The sequence below is a fragment of the Colossoma macropomum genome, unplaced genomic scaffold (assembly GCF_904425465.1).
Source record: "Colossoma macropomum unplaced genomic scaffold, Colossoma_macropomum, whole genome shotgun sequence".
In the NCBI taxonomy this organism is placed as follows: domain Eukaryota; kingdom Metazoa; phylum Chordata; class Actinopteri; order Characiformes; family Serrasalmidae; genus Colossoma; species Colossoma macropomum.
In genome coordinates, this window is record NW_023494807.1 from 9,455,326 (window position 1) to 9,480,116 (window position 24,791).

At 39.9% G+C, this 24,791-nt stretch overlaps 2 protein-coding genes across 3 annotated transcripts in view; one reads left to right on the forward strand and one right to left on the reverse strand.

Moving 5' to 3' along the window:
- The window catches only part of rsrc1 (arginine/serine-rich coiled-coil 1), a 241,875-nt gene that overhangs the window by 40,810 nt on the left and 176,274 nt on the right, over nt 1-24,791 (reverse strand). The window contains exon 7 of the mRNA XM_036556107.1: nt 15,358-15,426. Coding sequence (XP_036412000.1) covers nt 15,358-15,426 — 69 coding nt within the window. The remainder of the gene's footprint in view (nt 1-15,357; nt 15,427-24,791) is intronic.
- Nucleotides 1,907-7,292, forward strand: LOC118796949 (gamma-crystallin M2-like). 2 transcript variants are annotated; one of them, XM_036556109.1, is made up of 3 exons: nt 1,907-1,921; nt 6,682-6,924; nt 7,017-7,292. In XM_036556109.1, the coding sequence occupies exons 1-3, from the start codon at nt 1,907-1,909 to the stop codon at nt 7,290-7,292; spliced, it is 534 nt and encodes a 177-aa protein (XP_036412002.1). The 2 variants fall into 2 exon arrangements, with proteins under 2 accessions (XP_036412002.1, XP_036412003.1); XM_036556110.1 differs by lacking the exon at nt 1,907-1,921 and adding an exon at nt 6,520-6,585.

The following is a 24,791-nucleotide window of genomic DNA, read 5'->3' on the forward strand; positions in this document are numbered from 1 at the left end:
AGAGAAGAAAGCAAAAACATCCCACCAAGCGCGGCTTCTCTCATTGTGGGTTTTGATTTTCAAACAGCGTGTGGCCTTTGACAGAGAGGCCAAAACTCCTTTGTAGTTCCAATAGAATGTAGTTATGTTAAACGATGAGCAGGAGGTGAAGTATTGATCTTCGCTCAGAGAAGTGGCCTCCTCGTCGAGAGCAGGTCGGCGCGCACAGCGCTGTTCTAATAGCGTGCGCTTCTCCACGCTCGCATGAATCAAACGGCATTTTTTCGATCCGAACCCCGGCCGTCCGACGGAAATACACCGCTCTCGGGGAGTGGGAGGCACCCTATCTCACCCCCTCCCACCCCACTCTCCTCTCATTTCCTTCATTCCCGCAGTTCAGCCCGAACTTTCTTGTTGTGTTGAACTCTTCCGGCCCCTGAGGGAAGAGTGGGTAGACCCTCCCTGCGTCTCAATTTGGATACTGTGCACTATATTCTCACACTATATACTAGGCACTTCACTATGTAGTGATTTGGACTGGATTTGTGGTGTAGTGTTGTTCTAATCTTGTGGACTGATTTGAAAAAATTGTGCCAGGCTAAAAATGACAGTAAATGATAATAACAGCTGATATATTTACATTTGAGATTTTAAATTATGCGTATTGCAGAGGTAGGTGATTTGGCAAAAATCTAATTTCACAATAGTAAAAAATAAAGAAATTTTTATGTCATATTATTTTTTTTTCCAGACATCTGATCAGTTGTAACTGAGAAAAAAGAACCAGTAGCGCTACATTAAAAAAAAATACTATCAAAAACTGAACACAGTGATTTATATTCAATAATCGGCATACTGTGTTGCACTAAATCCAGTTAAACCAGACTAACTTTGCTCTCTTTATAGTGACCCATGCAGTTAGTCAGTGTCCTACAAGTACTGAGGAGATGAGTATATTGTATTGCAATGTGACACAATTATCAACTATTTATATTGTCACATTGCTCAGCCCTAGAATATTGTTCTCCTGAAACAAAAAAACTATCCTAAACAAAAAAGTGTTCAAAACCTTTTGCTTCAGTCTGTGGTCCACTTAAAAAGATGAAAATTTCAAAAAATTGAAACTGCAGCTTCCTCTCATCATTCCTCTTAGAGGAACTAGATGTCCATCCCTAAAATCTCCCTCACAGAAAGTTGACTCAGTTTCAGTTTCTCAAAGAATCTGCAGACACACCTCCCAAGTTCAGTCTTAGAAGCTGGTTGATCATTTTCTGAAGTAATCAAACACATTCAGTGGTGTTGAGGTCTGGACTCTGGAGTGGTCAGTCCACTGTTCAGCTTCTTTGTTTGATGTGTCCGTCTCCTTTTCTCAGTGAGGTTCTTCTTGAACAGCTACACATCCTTTCAGACCCGTAGCGCTGAGTCGTCTTCTCACAGTGGAAGGATGGACAGAAACACCTGTGGATGTTTTCAGATCTGAAGCAGCTTGATTTTCTCCTCTCTCTCAAAGATGAAAGCTTTAAGTGCTGTTTATCTGATGGGGCAGTTTTGGGGTCTACCAGGTGGTTGTTAGGAGTCCGTCCCTTTTTACACTTATTTTTCCACTTATTTTCCTTTAAATAAATGAAGGGTGGTCTCTGACACAGTACTGAAAATGCAACACTGTAAGTAATGAGTATATTTTTGCATTGCAAGTAAAAGTGAAGACACACCAAAAGTCTGTTTATCTAGAGGATGATAGCAGCTGGTTGGGGTCCAATATAGGTTTGGGCAGTCTTTGGCCAAGCAACACCTTACTCAGTGTTTTTTAACTTCCAGGTCGCTGGCAGTGAGTCTCACATTGTGACTATTTCCGTCCTCCATAAAAGCGAGTGAGTGAAAGGTGGTGAGCCTTCCAGCACTACGCAGGAGGAATGTGTTACCTCTTATGAAAAAAGGAAGAGTTTAAGAGAAAAATGAAAGTGCATCAAGCAGAGGAGGAGGGAGGAAGTCAATTGATTCCAAAAAAGCGAGATTATAGTGTGAACTCTTGCTTAAGAAACCCACATGACAGGGAACCACGTACTGTAGCCCGAGGCCACACGCTTATTTAACAGTTTGGCAATGTTTCCACTGATACAGCGAATTAGAGAGGAGGAGAGCATGCAATGTTTCCCAAATTTCATGCTCATTTCATGCTTATTGTTCATTTAATCTCGAAATAAAACCCTATACTGTTTCCTGTAAGATCATTACGCTCACTATGAATTAAATGAACATCAGAAGATGGCCCAAAGCAGAACAATCATTCCAAAGAACTGAATGAAATGAAATTGTTCATATTAATATACCTTACAGAGGAACTCAGGTTCCACTCACTCAGACAACAATCCTGCAATTCCAATACTGTTTTTTTGTTCTGTGTTAAAGATACACCGATCAGGCATAACATTATGACCACCTCCTTGTTTCTACACTCATTGTCCATTTTCATCAGCTCCACTTACTATATAGGTGCACTTTGTAGTTCTACAATTACAGAATGTAGTCCATCTGTTTCTCTGCATACTTTGTTAGCCCCCTTTTACCCTGTTCTTCAGTGGTCAGGACCCCCATGGACCCTCACAGAGCAGATACTATTTGGGTGGTGGATCATTCTCAGCACTGCAGTAACACTGACGTGGTGGTGGTGTGTTAGTGTGTGTTGTGCTGGTCTGAGTGGATCAGACACAGCAGTGCTGCTGGAGTTTTTAAACACCTCAGTGTCACTGCTGGACTGAGAATAGTCCACCAACCAAAAATATCCAGCCAACAGTGTCCTGTGGGCAGCGTCCTGTGACCACTGATGAAGGACTAGAGGATGACTAACACAAACTGTGCAGCAGCAGATGAGCTATCGTCTCTGACTTTACATCTACAAGGTGGACTGACAAGGTAGGAGTGTCTAGTGGAGTGGACACTGAGTGGACACAGTGTTTAAAAACTCCAGCAGCACTGCTGTGTCTGATCCACTCGTACCAGCACAACACACACTAACACACCACCACCACGTCAAAGGGCACCTATATGAGCTGATAAAATGGACAATGAGCATAGAAACAAGAAAGTGGTCATACTGCTATGTCTGATCAGTGTATCTAACAGCCATCTATATACGATTGTTTGATGTACGACCAAACCTGAATCAGCCCATTTTATGAAAATAAAACATGATTCATTAACAGCCACTTATATTCTGAGATGGGATTCAATGCTTCAGGTCAAGCTTTCTTACAGTGAAACCACATCAGGTGCTGAAAAGAACTAACAGCAGCTGAAATCAAGATCAACCTGACATCATTAAGTGTGAGTGATGAATCATCAGTCAAAAAGTCTTTAAATATGAGTCATAATATTTCAGAAGAACTCAAAGATGTAGTGGCATATGCAACTTCACCTAGATTCACTTTCTTCATAACCAATTAGTTCTATTATTCAGTGAACAACAGACGTCCCAAGTAGGCACAGACTTCAACTCAAATTTTATGCAGGTCTACACAAATTACCTGATGGATCAATCATTATTTTCAGAAAGCCAGGATCTGCACATTCATACTGTCACTTTTAAGGTGACGTAAATCCATCTGCAGACACTTAACCCACCAATCAGTGATAAATCATGACAACACAGCAAAATGCAACCAAGGCTGGCACACGGTCAGCCGCTCTGACCACGAGAGACTGCTGGTTCATAATGTCATGGTTCATTATCATGGTTCTGTCTTCTGGAATGTGGCGTATAGAAATATATTATACAGTATTGGGACACCTACACATTATTGCCCATTCATCCAGCATTTGTGAGGTCAGACACTGATTTTGGACGAGAGGACCCGGCTCACAATCTCCGTTCTAGTTCATCCTAAAGGTGTTTGATGGGGTTGAGGTCAGGGCTCTGTGTGGGTCAATCAAGTTCTTCCACACCAAAATTTGCCATCCTATTACAGCACCACGCTCGAATTCAGTGAGCTCTTTAGAACGACTCATTCTTTCACAGATGTGTGTAAAGGCAGACTGCATAGCTAGGTGCTTCATTTTATACACCTGTGGTAATGGGACTAAGTCAAACACCTGAATTCAATGATTACGAGAATGAATTCAGTGTATATAAATATATATACAACATTAGATTGTTTTTTCACAATGTGATTGGGAATGTCTAAAAAGAAAGATAAGAATTATATAAAAATGTTCGTTCTCTCATTGAGTGAAAGGATGGAGGAGTTTGGGCCATCTTCTTGTTGGGCCAAAGCAAACATCTTTGCTAGCCAGATTTGGCCAGCGGGCCTCACTTTGGGCAGCCTTTGATTATGGACTATGAATTATACCATCAGTAGTTCGCCAGTTTGTTAGCAACTATCTATCCTCAGTAAAATGAGGAATTTAAAATTAAGTGAAATTAATTAACTCAAAGCTCATCACGCCCTAGAAAGAGAAAAGCGCCTTCAGGAATTGTTACCAAACTGGACACCTCTAACTCAAAGCTCAAGCACACCTGACTCAGACTCAAGTCTAAACGAATTTACACCAACATCACTCAGGATTCAACCACAGCAGAAGCGAGAACAGTCCACTTCCTGTTGATGGTAATACTTGTGATGGTAATAAAGTGGATTTGGTAACACTGCCTGAGCCTTGCTACATAACATTAACATAACCAAGCTATAGACATGTGATAGCAGATGTCATATGCTGTCAAGACAGATTATGATAAGGAAGATTATGACAGATGTCATAATGTTGAGGTCATGATGGCTAACTTGGGTATCCTTAGCAACAACTGGCATGTGATGTGACTGTCATGACATCAAACATCATGGATTCTGTAATAGCAGTAATAGTAATAACCAGTAGTAACCAGCATTAGTAACATGAGACTGTTATATTGTTCAACAAAATATGTCATGGCAACTTTTAATAGCATATAACATCAGCCATGACATGTTTAGGGCTTGGTTATGTCAATGTTATGTAGCAAGATTCATGTGAAGTGTTACAGCAGATTTGCGGACACCAGAAGATATTATACACTATATTGCCAAAAGTATTCACTCACCCACCCATCCAAATCATTGAATTCAGGTGTTCCAATCACTTCCATGGCCACAGGTATATAAAACCAAGCACCTAGGCATGCAGACTGCAACATTAGTGAAAGAATGGGTCGCTCTCAGGAGCTCAGTGAATTCCAGCGTGGTACCGTGATAGGATGCCACCTGTGCAACAAGTCCAGTTGTGAAATTTCCTCACTACTAAATATTCCACAGTCAAATGTCAGTGGTATTATAACAAAGTGGAAGCGATTGGGAACGTCAGCAACTCAGCCACAAAGTGGTAGGCCACGTAAAATGACAGAGTGGGGTCAGCGGATGCTGAGGCGCATAGTGCGCAGAGGTCGCCAACTTTCTGCAGAGTCAATCACTACAGACCTCCAAACTTCATGTGGCCTTCAGATTAGCTCAAGAACAGCGTAGAGAGCTTCATGGAACAGGTTTCCATGGCCGAGCAGCTGCATCCAAGCCTTACATCACCAAGCGCAATGGGCTCGGCCCCTTAGTTCCAGTGAAAGGAACTCTTAATGCTTCAGCAGACCAAGAGATTTTGGACAATTTCATGCTCCCAACTCTGTGGGAACAGTTTGGGGATGCCCCCTTCCTGTTCCAACATGACTGCACACCAGTGCACAAAGCAAGGTCCATAAAGACCTGCATGAGCGAGTTTGGTGTGGAAGAACTTGACTGGCCTGCACAGAGTCCTGACCTCAAGCCGATAGAACACCTTTGGGATGAATTAGAGGGGAGACTGCGAGCCAGGCCTTCTCGTTCAACATCAGTGTCTGACCTCACAAATGCGCTTCTGGAAGAATGGTCAAAAATTCCCATAAACACACTCCTAAACCTTGTGGAAAGCCTTCGCAGAAGAGTTGAAACTGTTATAGCTGCAAAGGGTGGGCCGACATCATATTAAACCCTATGGATTAAGAATGGGATGTCACTCAAGTTCATATGCGTGTGAAGGCAGACGAGCGGATACTTTTGGCAACATAGTGTACATAAAAAGTGGGACAATGTCATTAATGAGGCACAATATTTTCCACAAAAAAAGTTCCCCTAATTAAAAAATCACATTTACAATCTGAGTAAAAGTGTTTTTTTCCCCTTTTATCTGCAATAATTCTGCCAGTCTGCACGAACTACAAAAAAAAGCATTAGGCAGTGGAGAAGTAAATATAGCCTTTCACGTGTTATGCAACTAACAAAAACAATGAGCCTATAGGATCTATACATCAAAAGAATGCGTTTTATACGAGCAACAGCTGCATTGTCTATAGTGCTGCATTGCAATCAGCCTATAGCACCTATTCTAAAGTCTTCTGGAGACCGAGTCACATGGAAACGTAGTGAAAGCCCTTCAGCTCTCGATGGGCCTGCTATGTTGCTGGCTCAGGGGTTTTCACAATAGGCCACACATGTTCTCTGAGTTTAGGTCAGGTATAAATGCAAGGGTTAAACCGGGCACAGTGTCAGCTCATCAGGGGAACTTGCATTGACCAACAAGGCCAATCAACTCACCATCGCCATGGGCAGGGTAAGACAAACAATCAGGGCCTACTATGACTCAAACAAGCATTGGCTATTTGCTCAAGCTCAGTAGATTCCTAACACACTCCTTTCATCCAAACAGGTCATCTTCTACGAGGACAGGAACTTCATGGGCCGCTCCTATGAGTGCAGCAGTGACTGTTCCGACTTGTCCTCTTACCTGAGCCGCTGCCACTCCTGCAGGGTGGAGAGCGGTTGCTGGATGGTCTACGACCGCCCCAATTACATGGGCAACCAGTACTTCATGAGGAAGGGCGAGTACTCCGACTACATGAGCATGTGGGGCATGAGCGACTGCATCAGGTCTTGCCGCATGATCCCTATGGTATGTTTATCAGCTCTAAAATATGTTAACATAACCATACGCATTCGGTTGTCTCTCAAAACTTGGCTTACGTAGTTCTCCTCCCAAAACAGTACAGGGGATCCTACAGAACGAGGATCTACGAGAGGGAGAACTTCATGGGCCAGATGATGGAGGTGACCGAGGACTGCGAGTCCATCATGGACCGCTACCACTGGTCCGGCGGCTGCCACTCCTGCCACGTGATGGACGGCCACTGGCTCATGTACGAGCAGCCCCACTACAGAGGCAGGATGTGGTACTTCAGGCCCGGAGAGTACAGGAGCTTCAGGGACTGGGGTGGCATGAGATTCATGAGCATGAGGCGCATCATGGATTGCTGGTATTAAATAAACCCTGGCACAATCTTTTCACTATGTGGAAATCAGCAATTCTGAATAAAATGTTTCAGCACTGTAACAAGTAAGCTGTTCATTCATTTGTTGTGCAAAAGAAACCAAGAAAACAAAGAAAACCCAAAGCCAAAGTCCAACCCAACTCCTTTTGAAAGCAAAAGCACAAAAATGGGAATTCAAATAGATATTTAAGGTTTTATAAATATATGCAATTTTGGGAGACACTTTCAGTTCTTGTGGCCGAGCAGAGCTCTAGTGCTGCATTAAAATCTGTTTCAGTTTCATCCTCTTCACAGCACTTCACACACATACACTTTTTACAGAGGAATTTAACAGTAATGTGGACCTGAGCTGCTCACCTTTGGCTACAGAGGTATAAAGAAAAGCACATCCTCAAACGTATTGTGTACATTTAACAAAGAGGCCAATGTTTGTCTGATCTGTCATTAAAGCATTGTTCCAGTAGATCCAGGTGATCATTAGTGAACCCTGCACTGCAAAAAACGGCATCTTGGCAAGTAAAATAAAATCTAGTTGATATATCTAATGTGTCTCATTTTGAGACTGTTGTAAGCTTATTAGAAGATTATTTAACTTATTTGTACACATTTCTTTTTAATTGTTTCAGGTGATTTTAGTAAAAAAATGATCTCACTATAATTTGATGCATATTTCTTACAACAATGTGAACACAAGCCAGAGTTGAAATCTTTTTTGGCTGCAACTGGGAAAGCAGAATCAGAGCCAGTTTAAGGTGGCTGGTCACTGTTGAATTCTATAATTGTATCAAAAACACGATGGCAAAAAGCCATAAGCCACCACGAGCAAGAGCTTAATGAATGGCCTTGAATGAAGCTGAACAGTTAAAAATTCAACATTTTTCTATTCTCTTACACAGTAGTTTCCATTCTGGAATGTAGAAGATTGAAAACAGTATCTTTGTGTTTTTCTAGTAGGATGCTAGCATACATGCTACTGAGTGCTGATTGGCTGGCAAACTTATTAACTCATTGGCTGCGTAAAGCGCTCCACACTCACTTATGTCATGAACATACATAGTCCAGTATTACAGTATTACCATAATTGGAAGTGAATAGAGTTTAAAAATATAACAGCAGTGCTGAAACATTTAATGTTGTTTTGTATTGCAAAAAATGACAGTTCAGTCATGGCAGAGGGATACACTGAGGGTATTGTGAGGCAAAATAGTCCCCAAAGAAAACTTATAAAACTTTTCAGATTCATGACTATTTTACCATCAACAACATTACATAAAGCATGTGTAGGTTCACTGGTGGACCAGTCTATATTAGTGTTGTAGTCATGGCGACCCCTGGTTCTTATCACCACCACTGTAAAGAAATCTGAGTCTCTACAATCAACCATTTCACACCAAACCACTCTGAATGACTGATTCTTCTGAATTCAGAACTTTTGAAACATTGGTGGAATTCCCCTTTAAATCCAAAAGTCTGCATCAATTGATGGCCATAGTATAAAATTACTAAGTCGTTTCAGTGACCATCTCCCAGGTCTGATGAACCCATCTTATATAGAAATATATTGTAATATGCCTCTTTTAAAAGCCTATATCATTCCACTAGTTCTGTTAACTGTTATCCTCAACTTCATTCACTCTTTATACAGTGCAACAGTTTATATTTGGAAGATCATAAAATATGTTTCGGAGACCATTCTGCGGAAAATAAACACAAAACTTTGCAACGCAGTCTCTGAGAGTTAACCCCAACCCATTATCCCTACCATTCAGACTACAAACTGATTAAAACATGCTTATTTGGGCCCATTATCCCCCGCAGCCTGATGCTTTGTTCTTGTACGTGCCTTAATGCAGCTATAAACAGTGAATCACATGCTTTCAGTTGTTTCAGAGTGCTGTTTCAATAGCATGAATACCCTGTGCATTTTGGGTATTGTTGCTCTTTTGCAATCAGGCAGGATCACATCAGCAAGTGTGGGGCAACCTTACAATGACAGCACAAACACATTTCTGAAATGCACAATGCTGTATAAAGCTGTTCCTGTGGCTGAGGTTACAGACGGTGTTTAGTATGAGGTGCAGACAAAATGATTAGCCTGTTTGTTGGATTTGGATGGATGGAAAAATAGTTTGCACTGCATCAAATCAGAAATTTAAATTGTTACTAAACCAGCTAAATGGGCAGCTTTAAATTATTTTAGATAACAAGCCATTAGATAAATATTAAGATATTATAATCACTGCATTACAGTCATTTAAAAACAAGTACTGATTGTCATTATTAGTATTATGCAAATTATTACACATTACAATGTATATATCAGTAGATGCATTTATCAAAGGTAAGCAGGCTAGTTCAAGCTAGTTATAAATGTATTTGCTAGCACCTGCTAGTCAATAAATCTGTCACTAAACCTATCAATCAGTCTGACACTTCAATCAATCAATCAACCAACCAATCAATCAATCAATCCATCAATCAATCAACTAAATAGTCACTCAATCCTCCAGGTTTCTAACACCACTGATATACTTTCCATACACTATGTGTCCAAAAGATTGCAGACACCTGTTTCTCCAGTGTTTCTACTGAAATAAAGGGGGTATTAATAGTGAGTTTGTCCTCCTTTGCTGCAGTAACAGCCTCTACTATTCTGGGAAGGCTTTACACTGGATGTTGAACACTGCTGTGAGGATTTGATTGAGCATTAGTGAGGCCAGGTACTGATGTTGGATGGTCAGTTCTGGATTACTCCAACTCATCCCAAAGATATTGGATGCAGCTCCAGAGAACACAGTTCCACTGCTCCACAGCCCAGTGCTCAGGGTCTTTATACCCCTCTAGCCCACACTTGGCATTGGGCATAGTGACCTTAGGCTCATGCTCCTCCAGAGTGACCCACTCTACTGGTCAGTGCCGAATTGACTAGAATGTCTGGATACTTTTGTACATACAGAGTCATTTTAAGTCTTTTGAAGCTGAGAGCTGGGATACTCACCGATCACCAGGAGCTTTATAACAGCAGCACTCATATGTGCTTATAAGGCATAGATTTGCTTGTGAGATTTCTGCTTGTGAGCTATTAGTCACTGAAGCACTGGAAGCAAACTGTGCAGCCATCTAACAAAAGTTTGTGTAGGCTGCTTAATATCCTCCAAGAAGGCTCATACCAAATACCAGAGAGCAATTTAGCAGATGAAGAAGAAAGCTAGTGTTTGATATATTCCAAGGCAATTCACAATAGGAAAGACAGGCAGGGTGAAGAAAGGCTAATGAATTCATTTCTATCCAAAAAGGTCAAACTATAGGTCTGTTTTTTTTCCCTCTGTACAGATACTGATGAACAGAATGTAGGGGACGTTATCAGACACCAATCTCTGCCACGACTAAATCAAGCTCAGAGTAAATTGGATGGTGAGGATCAATATTAGGCACGTGAAAACAGTAGGTGTTCTCAAATTCTACATACAGTCAGCGAACTGATAACAAGCTCAGATACCAATCTCAGAGATCTGCTTTCAAACGTGTAGATATGAGTAGAACCAGGCAATGAGGGTGGGCGGTATGATGATCTACTACTGATATATAGAACTGCAAAAAAATGAGTCATTAAAAATGTAATAATATATAATGCAATAAAAAACACTGCACGATGGAATAAACACAAATAAACATATTTACAGTTAAAAAGTAACAAAAATGAAACTTTTAAGTTGATTAGAAGAACACACTTGGTTTCCGACTTCGCGCCCCACTCCAGCTATCACATGGATTTATTTCCATCAGTGGCATCTGATTAATGTAAAGGGCCCATATCCCACAAGTCCACTTATGGCATTTGTATAGTTTTATGCACCATGTTGCAGTCATATAGCCATTTTCCAAACTCTTTTTATTAATTAGAATTAAACAGACTATTATTCGCTACTGTCAGAACAGAACCTCATATTTCCATTTCCGTTTTTCAGTTTTTGACAATTCGAAAATGACTGTTGTCCTTTACATTGTGTCAAAATTTCATAAAGAATGGACCAAAAGAAACGGCCCAAAATTACTTGTAAAGATGTTTGGTTACATTCACTTACATTTAAAGTAAAGTATGTTTTTTCCTCCTCCTGTAAAGTTAGCATTTTGGAGATACAAGGTTTTGTTCTGACAACAGCATTTTGGTACTCTGCTCTTAAGACCGATATATGTAAATGAGCGCTGTTCTGATTGGCTGCCCTGTATTGTGTCTCAAAAAGCAGTCTGGGCTGCAACGATCATAACAACATTCACATTAAAGTTTCAGCCTGAACTGCTTTTTGAATCAGGCACAATGCACGGCAGCCAATCAGAACAGAGCTCATTTGCATATGACAGTCTTTAAGTCCCAATAATGAAAACAGCCTGTTTAATTCTAAGAGATGAGAGGTTGGGAAATGGTCAATGTAGAAATGAATTATGCTTTTTAATACTTAAACCTCGTGCTGGGGTAGGTGAGGTGAGTAATAAAAATGAATGCAATATTGGGCCTTTAAAATGAGTGCAAAATGTATACAAATAAGCAGAACAATCTTTTAATATTCTTATAATAACATCATAATAAGAAATCATAATATACTGACCAGATGTAAGACGTTTTCGTCTGCCCAGAAATCATTTTTGCAGTGAAGTAGTTGACAAGATGTCAAACATTTTCTACTAATGTTGGATTTTTCTGTTGTCCCTAAAATAGTTTAATCTTGCAAATATTGAATTTAAAAGATTAAGACTCTTAGAGCAGCCTTGCTTATATGTGGCACTATTGCAACTGGTCGCAGTATCAGGATGCTGTAATTTGGTCATCTTGTCCACCTCTGAAAGCCCTACCATACCCCAACACACACACACACACACACACACACACACACACACACACACAGGGGGAGTGTAATCAGGCCATCACAGATTTCATTTTCTCATTCAGCTTTGCCACGCCAGATCTACACTTAATTTCATTATAGAATCTGAAGGCTTTTATTGCACCTATCAGGTTGTGTTGCTCTCCAGCAAATTGCTCCTGACTTCATTTGAATATGCGTGCGGAGATACGCCTTGAGGATGGAGGGGAGGGCAGACATGCAATATTTACTATCTGCACAACCCAGCACTTTTCTCCATTAAAATCCCCACGTTCTGTATGTGTATATGTATAATTCAGCTGTCAGAGAGCGGCCCTGCACTCATCTCAAATATCCATCTTTCTGTACCTGTATCTTTATCTCCATTGGTCTACATATTTCTTTTAAAGTGACAGCACCCCCTCAATGAGTCTTTAAATGATCACCTTGAACCTGAAGTTATTTATTTATATATTTATTCATTTAGCTGTCAATCAATCGAGTGAAAACAGGCAGCTATTTGTGGATGCTTCAGACAAGCAGCGCTGTCACAAACACTCCACTGAACTCAGTAACTTTACTCAAATCACTGATTGAAATTATAATTACATTTCTAAAGAACTGGCAGTGATCAGTTTGCATATTTTGATTCTTCTACTATTCTCTCTTACAATACGAATCTTTTCAAAGGCTTGCTTATCTTTTTCCAGTAAAGTACGTTAAAAGGCTATGTTTTTTTCAGTTAAAGAGGAACCACACTATTTTTTCAAAATTTCTGCAAAATTAAATGGTTAAGATGTAAACAGAGTCATTCAGAATGGTTTGGTGTGAAATGCTTTGTTCTAGAGAAGCTTACAGAGTAAGAATTGTTCACAGTGGTGGTGATAGGAACCAGACATCTGAAGAGTTTAATGCCTCTACAGGCTACATCACAAAGAAATATGCCATTAAATGGTTATGAATACACTGCCTGAAGTCTGAGACATTGTTTTTCAATAGTTTTGTAAGGACCTTTTAAGCTAAAATGTCTTTTTTAAAAACATATTCCTAGTGGAGGGATACATACAGAGCGCTGTGAGGAAAAACAGTCCTCAAAGAAAACTTCATTAATTAATTAATTCAGATCCACTATTTCACCATCATAAACATTCCATCTAAAGCTCAGAAGACACATGTAGGTTCACTGGTGGTTTTGGATAGTAAATAAAATGTCTATGTTTGTGTTGTTGTCATGGTGACCCCTGGTTCCTATCACCACCACTGTAAAGACATCTGAACCTAAAACTTCCTTTTAAGTCTTCAGAGAATTCCTAATGATTTCTGACAGCTAAAAAATACGTTCAACTCTGTTCATATATTGAAACAATGAATGGTAAACTGTCCAATCAGGATTGTTTTCCCTGCTGCATCCAGGTAGATACAGCCAAGTGAGCTCTCCCATTGGTTAGGTCTTCAGGAACTGGACTGAAAGCCTCACACATGAGATTATCCACCTATAAAATTAAAAGCTTGACAGTGAAATAAATCATGCTTTGATTTACAATGGGTGGGACCAATTTTGTGAGAATAAAAGCCTTCTGTAAGTTCTAGATATGTTACTGACTGTGAATATGTGTCATAATCTAGGCAGGTTTAGGTTAGCTGTTAGGAATGGAAAACAGTGGCGGCAGCTCTATGTCAGAACTCTTTACTGAAAGAGTCACTGTATAAGAGATACATACATGCTCAAATATAGATTTGTATGCAAAAGTATGAACACCCAGCCTAAACCTCTGCATATGACTTTACATGTTAATGTCTGCCACAAGTTTCAAATGAACACGTCTTCGTATCTATAATTAATCTATCAATACTGTCCACAAAAACCTAATGTACACTAATGCATGTGTATGGCAACCACCAGTTTATGTTAGCAAATGTTAGCTTACATAGCTTAATGTTGCTAGCACAGGCTGCTACTAGAAACAGAGCTAGCAAAAATGAGCATTATAGTAGATGAGGCTTTCGTCTGGTTTCTTTGGCCAAGTCTTGACCTTTATGGCCCAAACTGAAGACACAGACCTAGTTTTCCGGAGTCAAACACCAACATTTTTGACAGTGACTCACGCTGCCTTCAAGTCCTGTCGAAAATATCGGATTTACGAGGATTTATTTTCATCCGGGGTCGACCAGAGGAGGATGGGTTCCTCCCCTGAGCCTGGGTTCCTCTCAAGGTTTCTTCCTCTTACTCCTAGGGAGTACTGCTTTTCTGTAAAGCTGCTCTGAGACAACACTAGTTGTACATAGTGCTATACAAATAAATGTTGTTGTTGTTGAACACCACCACAACGTCGTATTTACTAGTCAGAAAACTCAGATTTTAATATGAGCCCCGAGTTTCCGAGTTGGGGGCGTGTCAACATAAAAGCAATGATATCCGCTGATAAACTGGCCATATTTCAGTTATTCATCAGCCAGAACATTAACACTGCAGGCTAAAACAACCACGCATGGAAATACAGATATAAGCACGTTATGTGATGCATCTAACTGCATAAAAACATCCTCATAAACACCTTCTGCTCTTAACTTTGTTGCAGTAACGCAAAACACACAGACTCTCCTTAATGACATAAAATTATTTCCAATGTGTCTGTCTTTTTTCCAACCAAAACCACTTGAACACAAATCAGGTCATACATACGACCTCCTAGGTCGTAAGCAGGAACTTCCGAGGAGGACTTGAAGGCACCCAAAAAAAAAGAATTGTTTTAACATCACAATTTGAAAATGTGCAAAAATTTTAATGATAACCTATATTATCACTGTGTCAACTTAAATCTTAAGTGGGAAAAGCAACCAAACACCCGAGTACTGTGTACAACACACACAGTTAACTGGCAGTCTGGTGCACTACATTTAGCAGACAAGCCTCAAGCCAGAAAAAGTGGATGTGCTGGTCTTTGTAGCCAAAAAAACAAGCTTATAGAAAGTAATTGCATAAATGTTTGAAATGACATTTACCCTAAATCACCGCAGTGATAACCTTATGGAAATGTACTGCTAGAAATGGTCTTGATTGCATAAAAGAAATGAGTATTTATTGATGTAAAAATAATCAGGTCTGGTGCAAACTCATTGCTAGAGATCAAAACCAGCTGTCTCGTTGATGCCTCATTTGGAGAACATCTGGCACCAAAACAGAATGAGCCTCACCTTCCTCTTTCATCTTCTTCGCCTCCTCTTCTTTCTTTTCCTTCGCTTTCAGAACTTCATCTGTTTTAGCTGCAAAAGAGACGGACAGATTTGAGAACATGGCACAAACAGGTAATACACAGACATTTGCAATTCATTTCACTGCAGTAAATGGAACAGTTTTAACAGCTGTTTTATTTGAATGCATTTATTTAATGTCGAAACTGGAGCTTGCAATAGAAATACACATTCACATTCAGGTTACAGCAGTTAGGCCTAACAAACAATGTCAGATAATTGCGAACTAAAGAGCACTTCATTGCCATTACACCTACATCCTTACGAAGGGGCGCGTGGATACGTGTGCGCGCGTGTTCCTCGTCTCCACTTCTTCAGCACGCACATCAAAAGCTGTTTGTTGGCGCCCTAATTAAAAGCTTAAGAGCAATCCCAGCGCTGAGGAGACGGTTTTGTGTACGACTCTTTTGGCAATTCATTTAGGCTGTTGACTCTGCTTTCTCTCCTCTCCTCCAAATAATGAAGATGTTAGCGGAGATTAAGAAATATAGAGGGGAGTGTGGCGGGACTATCAATACAGCCTGTAAATTAATTACGCCTCTGTTCCCGCACATCATTTATTCCAAAGCGTGCGCCTCTCCCAAGAGCAATCCGCCTTTATTGCTATTTTACTCGCTGATGAGCGCAGCCACGTGAAATTGAGTCCCTTATAACATTACCTCCGATGAGTTTCAACTTTTTAAATAAAGCGAGAGCGAAAGCAGGAAAACAACCGCGCCTGAGAGTTATTACGGCATGCGGGTAGAAGTTAGGCGTGTGCTCGTGTAGAGTTTGTGGAAATTTAAGTGGATAACATGATTGAGGGTGACTGGATTACCAGGTGCTTTATTTTCTTTTCTTTTTTTTCCCTTTGCGTGCAAGAGTTTAAGTGTCAAATGAAGATTAAGATCAGAACTTCGGGCTTGCGCAGCCCAACTTTGTCCCACAGCTGCCTTACTTTAAAGTCATAGAAAGCCTGTGTATGTAAACCCTGTTGGAGCTTCAAAGCATCTTCTTTAATCCTTAGTCAATTATATGCAATCTAAATACAGCACTGCTGTCAGAACAAAACCTCATATATCCATCTTTGTCATTTGACATAATTTGAAAAAGCCTGTTGTCCTTTACATTGGGTGCAAATTTCATGAGGAATAGACCAAAAGAAACAACCCAAAATGACTTGGAAAACATTCTGGTTCCATTGACTTGCATTAAAAGTAAAGTATGTTTTTCCTTCTCCTGTAAAGTTACCATTTTGAAGATACAAGGTTTTGTTCCGACAGCAGCGACAGACATGATCGATTTTGTGACGTCACAAAAACTTATTTACATACGTATACATATACGCCACAGCAGTTTAGTCCCATTCACTCATGCTGAAGAATGCTTTTTGAATGAGGATGGCCAATCAGAACAGAGCTCATTTACATGTATCAGTCTAAAGGCACAGTAATAAAATGGCCTGTTTAATTCTAAAAGGTTAAGAGAGGGTGGAAAATGGTCGTGTAGAAATGTATCATGACTGTTTTTGGTACATAAACCCAAACGAATGTCACCTGTGGACCTAATAAAATACAAGAAAATGTAAGGTCTGGACCCTCTAACATAAATTATTCAAATTCAGATATTTTACTGTAAACAGAGCATCTGAAATCCCACATTTCCTCTACAGTAAACTGTGCATGCTGTCTACATCTGTCGATAAATGTCTTTTGTCATAATGTCATAAGTGGGAGCAAATAAATAAATAAAAATAAGACAATGTAAACGGGGCTGTTTTAATTTTGTTTCAGTTTTAGCTTAAACCTTCTTACCCAAAATACAGTCGAAAAGCGAAGATGTGTGTTGTCTGAAGTTTACTTCTGCATGACACACTGTTATCTATAAAAATGGACTAAAATACGGACAAAATTCAGACTTAAAACAACTGCTACTCTTGTTGTTAGCTAAGCCAATGTGGTTTAACCCATATTTATAGATAACAGTCATATCTATAGTCATACAGTGTCAGTAACCACATAATCAAGTCTATTAGAAATACTGAACCACTCCACACAGTTTGAGGCCAGTATATGATGATTTAGACATGCAGTTAGCACCATGCTTCCTCTGCCCTGTATTGAGCCTCAATAAGGAAAAGGAAAGCACTGCTTCATTGTGAATGTGTGAGGCTAAAGTGCTGTAGGCTGAATTGGCAGATATACGTACATGTGGTGTTTTTTGTGACATCACAAAAATCTATTTTTGCAGCCTAGGTTTTTATATGGGATGCAAGGACTGTGGAGAAAATGGTGCATTTTGAAACTTTACGTTACATTTGTACCTCAAATTCTGAAAAGAAGCAAGGAAAATTTCCCATGGTATGGACGCTTTGAAGCCTTTAAAAGGTCCATATTCTACATTTTACTTTTTCCTCCAGTGGTCCACTGACTTACAATTAAACAGGCTGTTTTTGCTATTGTGCCTTTAAGTCGGATATATGTAAATGAGCTCTGTTCTGATTGGCTGCTCTGCATTTTGCCTGATTCACTTCTTATACCTTTAGCACGAATGGGCAGGGCTAAACTGCTGTAGCTGAATAGATATATAAACATAAATATTGCTTGGAGCAAAACCTCATATCTCCAAAATGCTAACTTTACAGGAGAAGGAAAAAACCTACTTCACTTTTAATGTAAGTCAATGGAACCAAACGTCTTTGCAAGTAATTTTGGGCCGTTTCTGTTGGTCCATTCCTTATGAAATTCTGATACAATGTAAAGGGTAACAGGCATTTTCAAATTATGTCAAAAACTGAAAAACGATAAAACTGAAGATTTTGTTCCGACACCAGCGATATGATGGTTAGTGACATCACAAAAATGTGAATTTAAAACAGGCTGTTTTTGCAGCTTTGTTTATGTACTGACTGTATTGAGCAGGGAGAGAAGAGCATGTTTTGAAACTCTTAAAAAAAAACAAAAATAGTTTTTCCATGATATGGGCCCTTTAAGTTACAGGATGTAAGAATGGGTATAAGAGTGTGGGCAGACAGCAAAAGAGCAGCAACATAATGCTTCAACACACATACACAGAGGTAGATGGAAATAGACGCGTGACCTCCCATTGGCTAACTAACCTCATCTCAATCTATTCTCTCTTTTTGCCGGCATTAAGCTCTGTTTTCTTTTTAAACTATATGTCTCCTTTTTTTCCTCTCTCTCTCTCTGCGCTCGGGGCAGTGGTGCAAAATCAAACTGTTTGTCCATCTCTCATCTCTGCTGAGCCTCGCGGGACGTCTGCCCCCACAAACAAAGAGAAAAGGCCTCAGTGCCTCTCCGCTTTCTGCCGAACACACCAGCACGGATCACTGTTCCACCTCAACACATCTTAAACACACACACAATCAGCCAACACAAACAAAACCAACACATGCAGAGCCACAGATTAGAGCTGGGACGGTACGCAACTTAGAAAAATCAATAAACGAGGATATAATTAATGACGAATATTACCGATGCACCTCAACCGAAACTGAAGACACGCCAGGCTGAAAACTGAACGTTTATCATTCTTATATATTTTTTTTTTCAATTTGTTGTTTTACTTATGCTTTGGAATAAACTTGCTAAGCATAAAAACTACAAGGTAATAAAGAAAATACATTTTCACTATTGATAAAATCTGCATTCAGTAGAGAACTGACGATAAAACCTTGTCTCCTGAGGATACTAGTACCTGCACTGACTCAGAGCAGAACTATTCAATCTGCTCACCTGCATCACCCTGTACTGAGTTCTTCCCATATTCAGGGACTGTTCTACTGAATTAGCTCACACTGTGGTCCCACAGTAAAAAATACACTCAGACCTAAGACATTTACAAAGATTATATTATGATCAATTTAAACTCAAGGCAGTAATTGAGATAGTAATAAGATAACTAAATACAAAATCCTCATTTATAGGGTAGTGCTTATTGGGAGGTATCTATCCCAAACACCCTAATCCCTAAAAAATACATATTTTCTACAGTTAAGTACTTTTTTGTGTGTTAAAGAAAAATATGATGCTTTTATATCTGTACAGCTGTTGAAAGCTAGTCATTTACTTGCTAGCGTTTTTGAGTTCTGCTCAAAATGTGCTAAAACTGCCACCACCGAAACATTTGGTAAAGTTTCGGAAGTGTTATGAGTGTTTTGGTAGTGACTAAATGCAATGTTCAATCATTTGTTTTAATAAAATAAATAATTACAGTACAGGGTCAATAAAAGCAAAAGTACAAAGCAAAAGTTTTAGTACAAGTCAGTTAAAAGCCTGAAATATGTTTTGAACTTTGACTTTAAACCAGTTCAACAGAACGGTCCTCACACTGACATGATACGCTTCTAATTGTAGTGACTGATTTTCATAGATCTGTTTCTCATTCGTTACTCTGATAGGCCTCTAACAGTTGTCATTGGCTATCATCCAACACTTCTTTCTTTTTTCTATATTGACTTCTGCACATCTTTATTCCTTTTAGATGACATTAAAGTGAAATGTTTTCATAGTTTCATTTCATAGTTTCAAAGGTTTCATTTCTTCAAGCCAACTAATCAATAAATTGGTTCACTGCCAGCAATTTTATTTATTACTGATGTTATCGATGACTTTGATTAGTTGTCACAGCATCTGTCATGACAATTATCGGTAATGGTTACATATCACTGTTATATTACTGAATTTGAACCTATTATTGCATGTGACATCTGCCATGACATGTTTATGGCATGGTTATGTCTATGTTATGCAGCAGGACTAGCAAAATATCTCTGGTGGTCTCCTGAGTGACCATCTAAGTGTTGGCCCTGTCATGAGGCGATCATGAGTTTGATTCCTGGTGACGCTACACCCTTCTGTGGCCGGAAGTCCAAGAGTGGCTCTCTCTGGGTGGGTAGGATGGCCCCCCGTCTCCCCCATCACTCAGCGCGATGCGAGCCAGTGCAGGCATCTGTTGGCTGCCGTAACAGAATTGTCGCTTAGTGTTCTCCTCCAAGCATGTTCAGCTGCCAACTAGTGGGTGGAATTAGACACATCTAAATTAGGTGTATAAAAGAGGTGAGACGGCAACTTCTTTGCCTAAAATGCAGTGACGGTGTTTCAAAGGTGTTCACGATAAAAATACTGTGCATTTTGAATATCGCGGTATACCTTCTTACGTCTAATCGCTAAAGCGGTTCTAGCTTTAGCACACATTCAAGGTCACAGCGTATGTGCACTCACGCTCTGTTACCCATCATCCCTCATGCGCTCTTATTCTGTGTAAGGGAACGTTGGTGGAAATGCGTTATTAGAGATATATTAGGGAGGCTGGAGCTGATGAGGTGGAGATAGACTGGGGCTTCTTCATCTGATTAGGTAATACAAAACAAACTGTGGCAGACGGCTAAAGACTTTGACTTCATCCACACTTCATTCTATGTTGGCTGGAAGGATGGCTAATGGGGCCTCCATTGAAATCCAATTGTGATCGTGTGCGTAATTGCAGCCTCAGTTCCCTGGAGTCATGTAGCCACGCAGAGCTATGCTTCATTTAAATGATCCTCGTTTACAGCTACACACAGGCAAAAAAATGTACACGTGCACGCGCCGGTCCTCCTCCCCTCCCTCTGGTGGGCCGATTAGCGGCAGTGGCTCGTTAGAATCAAATGAAATAATGCCAACATCAGGTGGAATCGGGCCAGGCTCCATTATCAAGCCGGTGATTGATGGTCGCGCGTTGGAGGGGCCCGAGCACCGCCCGCAATCTAGATTCAATAAAAGCCGGCCGGGCTCAATCTGATTTATCCGCTACAGTAGGGCTACGGGGGGCTGCTCTGCTCACCGCCCTTTTTACCCGCTTCCTATTACACCTTGGAAAGAAACAATTCATTGGGATAATCAGGGCGGACCGGAGGAGGTCGCTGGCCCCTGGAGATGATATTAAGCAGGCGCGTGAGATTATTAAAACAGAGAGTCTGGCTGTGCGAGTGACATGCAAAACAGGACACAGGACTGGCAGCACAGAGATCTCAGTGTGCGACTAAGTGTCTGTGAGATGGTATTTAGTGCTTTTATGAAAATGTCCATAAACACAGAATGGTGAATTAAAGGGCCCATAGCCCACATTTTTCTTCTATTTTACCTCCACTTATTACGTTATGCACCAGGGTATATTTTGGTTTTTCCATCTGAATTTACGTGACCAAATCTTAAGGCAAATTATTCAGTAACTGCATGAAATAAATGTAAATTTTCATTTTATTTATTATTTTTTTTTGTAAAAGCTCCCCTCAAATTAACAGAAAATGTGTTTTATGATCATACACATATTGCTATATGCTTACAATTTACTGCTGAAAGCCAAAAATCTTAGACGCTCTTTGTATTATTTTATAAAAATAATTTTTACAGAGCAGATCACTGAAGAGACGCCATCTGTTTATAGTTTATAGCCCAGATTTGTGGAAAAATGGGTCGACTTTCAGTAGACAAAAAAAATTGTGAGTTCAGCTTCGTTTATTATAAGGGTTCTACTTGACTGGAAAGAAGACAGTTAGCTTATGAAATATGACAGTTATGAGGAATATGCCAAAGTGCGTTTTGGAACCACCAGTGGTCTCAAGGAGTTGAAGAGGTGGGTTTATGAACCCTAATTAATTTTTATGTCACTATTTTCCAACCTTTAACTTTTTAATTAAATACACTCTTTTTTGTTACTGTGCATTTGAAGATCTCATAGCATGGAAAATTAAATTTTTCTCGCTTTATTTAAAATAAAAGAGTTTTATATCGTACACTGTCAAAGTTTCATAATGTACCATTCACTCCCCAGTCAATCGTTTAGAATTTGTAGTTTCTGTGATGTCACAAGAACTCATTTGCATACAGTCCCTGGTCAAATGTCATGTTTTGTTGAGTTAAAACATTCTACAGATAAACAAATATAAATATGACATGATAAATTTGCATATAAATGATATATGCAGATGAGCTCTGTTCTGATTGGCTACCCTGTAAAAAGCACTCAAAACTCAAACACTCCCTAGAACCTCAATGTGAGTGGGTGGCACTAAACTGCTATAGGCTAAAAAGGTGTCTATATGTAAATAAGCTTGTTCTTGTGACATCACAGAAACAATTAATTCAATATGGGCTGTTTTTTTGCAGCATGGTTTCCACATACGGACCATATAGACTCGGTAGTGAATGTGAGTCTTTACCAATGTTTATATATTACTTATATAATATATTTACTGTTAAAAATAAAAGAGGGAATTTTTTTCCATGATATGGGCCCTTTAATTGTTTACAGCTTTGTACTAATTCAATGAAGAAGCAGCATCAAAAAATAACCCTGTAGCAAGATTACAGAAAACAGTGATTCCAAACCCATCAACAACGATCCCAAATGGTGACTGTGTAGGATATTTCAATGTATTCATGGCTGTGACATCACAAACGTAATGAATTCAAAAAAGGGGGGTGTTTCTGCAGCTTAGTTTCCATTATGGGGGCCTCAGGGACTCGGCAGTGAAATCAAACTTTAACAATGTTTACATAGTATATAAAACTTATTTTTAAAAGTAACGTTGATTTCCCCTGATATGAGGCCTTTAAAGAATTAAAGGTGGGGCAGAAAACACTGTGGTACTGAAACGTCTGGCGTGAAACGAACCGAAGCGTTGCTATGCTGTGAAGTCCTGCTGAAGTGTTTATACAGCAGCAAATTGATTGGTTTCAGGTCAAAAGACACACACACACACACACACACACACACACACACACACACACACCAGGGATGGCGGGCTGGGGTGAAGAAGTGTGTTAAAATGGCTGAAGCAGAGGAGGGGTTTACACAACATTTCCCCTGGCCGCTGTATTGATCAGGAAAGACCCTTCTTCTAGCTTCAGGCCCTTTTCAGCAGATTCCCGCATGGAGGAGGAGAAGAAAACAACCAGGCTGTTTTCTTCCTTAACATCCAGCAGGAGAAAAAGGCAGATGATCAGACGAAAGCACGGCGGCGTTCTGAAACCGTAAGATAGAGGTGAGCGCGAGATCACGTGTACCGCCGCTCGGAACGCCGTGCATATCAAACCGGCGAGATTTGAGCAGCCACAGAGAATAGCTTATAGCTTATAGTCAAGCAATTACTGCGTGTTTGAGAGATGGGAATTCTCTCAGGAAGCCGAGGTCTCATCTGCCTGTATCTTCATCTTACAATGCTCTCCCTCCCCGAAATAGGCCCCTGAACCTTTACTGAGCACACAAACACGCTCCCTCTCCCTCCTCAGAGTCATCCACTCCAGCCTAGGGCCTCTCAATCACACCATCCCAGTCCTCTGTGATTAATTACTTTGGTCTGACTATCAAACTCTGTGTGCGTGTACAGAGGTAGCCCCCTCTAAGAGGGAAGCCCCTGCAGCAGCCACACACCACTCCTTACCTCCCTCAGTCTGCCTAGCGAGCTCCTTACCCCTGATTTTTAACCAGTTGTTTACTGTAAAAGTTCGCTTTAAACTGTATAACCAAGTCAACATTTGTGTGCTCAGTCGTTTAAAGAGCCTATCCTACGTTTCTCTTGTCTTCTATTGTTTTTTCCCCTGAGGTGCATTTATGATCTTTGTGTGATTTATGCACCAAAAACGATCATAATTCATTTTTACATGTTCGTTTTCCAACCTTTTAGACTAAAACAGGCTGTTTCTGTTACTGTGCCTTTAAGACTGATATATGTAGATACAAATTTCTTTAGTAAGGTGGTGACCCTTGACCCATCCTCGCTCATAAGGGAGAAGGCCTTTCCTGGATGCTCCTTTCAGGCCCAAGCATAACCTGTTAAAAATGCTTTTAAAAATGCATTAACATTTCTCAACATTCCTAGTCTTAAATTTTTGGAATGTGTTAAAGGCATGAAGTCCAGAATGAGTGTATATTTACATTTAAATAATGATATTGATAAGGAAAAACATTAAACCTTCTCTTAGTACTGATTTTTGTTTAAAAGCAAATTAAACTACATTTACAAAACACTGCTTTCTGTGTCTCAAATGAGGTTTTCACATTCATTGTGGAGGGATACATGCAGGGCTTTATAAGACAAAATAGTGAAAATAGATTTTTTTTTCACATTTTCCACTATTTTATCATCAACAATCTATATAAAAGCTCAGGAGACTCGTGTAGGTTCACTGGTGGTTTTGGATAGTAAATAAAAAGGTCATATTTGTGTTGTAGTCATGGTGACCCCTGGTTCCTATCACCACCACTGTAAAGAGATCCGAGTCTCTACAATCAACCATTTTACACCAAACCACTCTAAATCACTCAGGTGACATCTCAAACACTGACTCATGCATAAAAACTGGTGGAATTCACCTTTAAATCTAGCTCAACTA